A 2675-nucleotide genomic window follows, 5' to 3' on the forward strand; every position below is an offset into this window, starting at 1 on the left:
CTCATCTTTCTCGCAGAGCAGCTGGTGGGTTTGAACTGCCGACCTTTTGGTTAGCAGCCAAATGCTTTAACCACTGCATCACCAGAGCTCCTGTACGTGTAACTACTTTCACAAAATAAATAGATACAAGAAAAACTAAAATAAACACACATTTCCAATGACTTAGTCATTGCAGTGGGAAGAAAACATAATAGCTCTTCTTCTATGGAAACATCTAATTATATGACACCATGTCATAATTTAGGAGCTCTGGTGGCATAGCGCCTAAAGCACTTGACTGCTAACCAGAAGGCCAGTGGTTCAAAGCCACCCCTCAGAAGGAAGGTTGGGCAATCTACTTCTGTAGTGATACTGCCTTGGAAACCTAAGGAGAGGTCGCTATGAGTCGGATCCGACTCAACAGCAGTGAGTTTGGTTTTTGGTTTTTGTGTTGTAATTTGATGTTCTGCTCACAAACAGCTGAGGGGAGCAATGTGAAGCCCACCTCTTCAATTCAGAGTTCTTACAACTTCAAAGGCAAATAATGCAGAGTGCCACCAGAGGTGCTTTCTGAGGACAAAGGTCACACGTACACACACAGAAAAAAATGTCACTGTAATGTGCTTTAAAGCAGTAAAATTCTTCAATTCTCTAAATGTCTATTGACTTGGTGATAATTTTGAAAAAAAGAAAAAAGGTACTGCAATGGACTGACCAGAATGGAAATGATGAAAATGCTCATGTATTGTGAAAAATGTAAGCAATGTCCCTGAACAATTGTGTAGAGATTGTGGAATGGATCTATACTGTTGTGTAAACCTTCACTGAAAACACAATCAGATAGCATTAAAAAAAAAAAAAGGAAAAGGGAGGGGAGGAGGTATTGCAAACCAATGGAATATAACGTAATCATTTAAAATGCAAGTGATAAAATTAAGTGAAGGACACAATTCAAAATTTCATCTATTTTCCAAGGTCAAAAACCAAAATGCGTATGATTGTTGAATAGAAAACTGATTTGCTCTCTAAACTTGCACCGAAACCATAATAAAAAGTTCAAAAAACAAAGTTAATCTATTCTAGTATTCGAATACATGCATATGAAAGAGGAGTATGGGAAAGTCAGAGCTGGTCTGTAAGCAGATGCAAAAAGGACAAGGAGGTGGCATCCTCTGAGCTCCTCTGACTTCCCGAGGAGGAGACAGAACCATCAGCAGCCCAAGGCTTATTCCTATGAGGGCACACATAGCGTCACCCTCTTTACCTGTTCTGACACCAACCATTCTTCCCACGGCACTCACTACTTCTCCGCTGGGTTCAAGAATTCATTGCAATGGCCACACAGAACTCACAGACAATACTCACAGGGTTTATTAGGGAAGTAACAGGCTACAATTCAGGTTCAGGAACACCCAGGATATAGTTCTTCAATAAGGGAAGTCTCCCCTCTGCTATGCCCTCAGCCACACCTGTGTAGCCCTGCTCCGGCAAATGTTACAAAGTTCTTTTAGCTTTGTTGATAGGTGCACCAAGGGGCGCCCCACTCTGCCAGCAAGCCTCCTGCCCAAAGGCACTCAGCTTTCTTGGGCCAGCAACCCCCCAGCTCTGTCTCATGCTTCTTGGTTCCTTTGCGGTCATCTCAGCTGTTCGGTCACCTCTGCCAAGGAGGTCCTGTGCAGGGATCTCAGGACAAGGACACGTTCCACTCCACCTCTAGTTCTTCTCTCTTGATGGCAGTGAGATCCCCTCTTCTGCTTCTAGGAGGGCTCATTTTAATTTAAGTCCAGCAGCATAGCAAAACTAACGAGTCCTCACATTAGAGTTCCACACACCTACCTTATTTGCAAGATCCCACCCAGTAGTCTGGTGGGAGTCACAAAGACCATGGCTAGAAAAGGAATTCAAGGAATTCATGGCACCATAGCAGAGCAATTACTGTTATCTATTTAAAATTTCCATTATTTTTTTCAAAGACTGATAATTAAGATGATGAAATAAACAATTCACACATACGTATTTCTGGCACACGACCTGCATGCAAGATCTGTGGTTTACCATTCACAGTCCCAAGGAAGAGAAAGAAGACATGTCTCATCTTTGAGAAGTAAAATCACCTTTTAAGAGACAGGAAGGAATGGCCTACTTACCTGAAACTTGGTCATTTTCTCCTGTTCCTTCCAGGAAAGGTCAGAGTCCTGAGCAGGCATATCTGGGAAGGACAAGGAAGCCATGAGATGCAGGCCTTAGTGTCTGTCTGTCTTGTCTGTCTCCTCCTCACTGTCTCCCCTAGCTGTGCAAGCTTGGATTCTTTCACTATTTTAATGATTGCCAAGTCCACAGGCCTTCAGTAACCCTCCTGGACAGGTACATAGCTCTTCCTCTCTTCTCTCAAGATGCATGCCCTATCCACACGCTGCAGCATCCACAAAATAAAGACTGTCCCTACTCTCAGGCAGGCACAGTCATATTCAGCTTGGTAAGAAGAGTGTGGTGTAGATTCCAGACACAAGTAGGTCTGTCAGCCCATGGCTACTGGGCAGTGAACCACCAAATGCAGTACCTCACTATCAGTATTTCTGATCCTGGGATGGCAGCACATGAGAGGCTGAGTAACACCATGTGGGTTAATAAAAAGTAGGCTCTAAAGTCAACGGTGAGGAAGCAGAGGCAGGGACCCAGGTAAGGCCAGGGACCCA

General features: G+C 43.8%; 1 protein-coding gene across 1 annotated transcript in view; it reads right to left on the reverse strand.

Annotated features, from left to right (window-relative positions):
* LOC103198892 (zinc finger protein 227-like) overlaps positions 1 to 2141 on the reverse strand; it is an 11965-nt gene extending 9824 nt beyond the window's left edge. Inside the window, exon 1 of the mRNA XM_007943099.1 lies at positions 2127 to 2141. Within this exon, the coding sequence (XP_007941290.1) occupies positions 2127 to 2141 (15 nt within the window). The remainder of the gene's footprint in view (positions 1 to 2126) is intronic.
* Between the last annotated feature and the right edge of the window lie 534 nt (positions 2142 to 2675).

Source organism: Orycteropus afer, unplaced genomic scaffold (genome assembly GCF_000298275.1).
Source record: "Orycteropus afer afer isolate SDZICR_OR568_19922 unplaced genomic scaffold, OryAfe1.0 scaffold00099, whole genome shotgun sequence".
NCBI classification, from domain to species: domain Eukaryota; kingdom Metazoa; phylum Chordata; class Mammalia; order Tubulidentata; family Orycteropodidae; genus Orycteropus; species Orycteropus afer.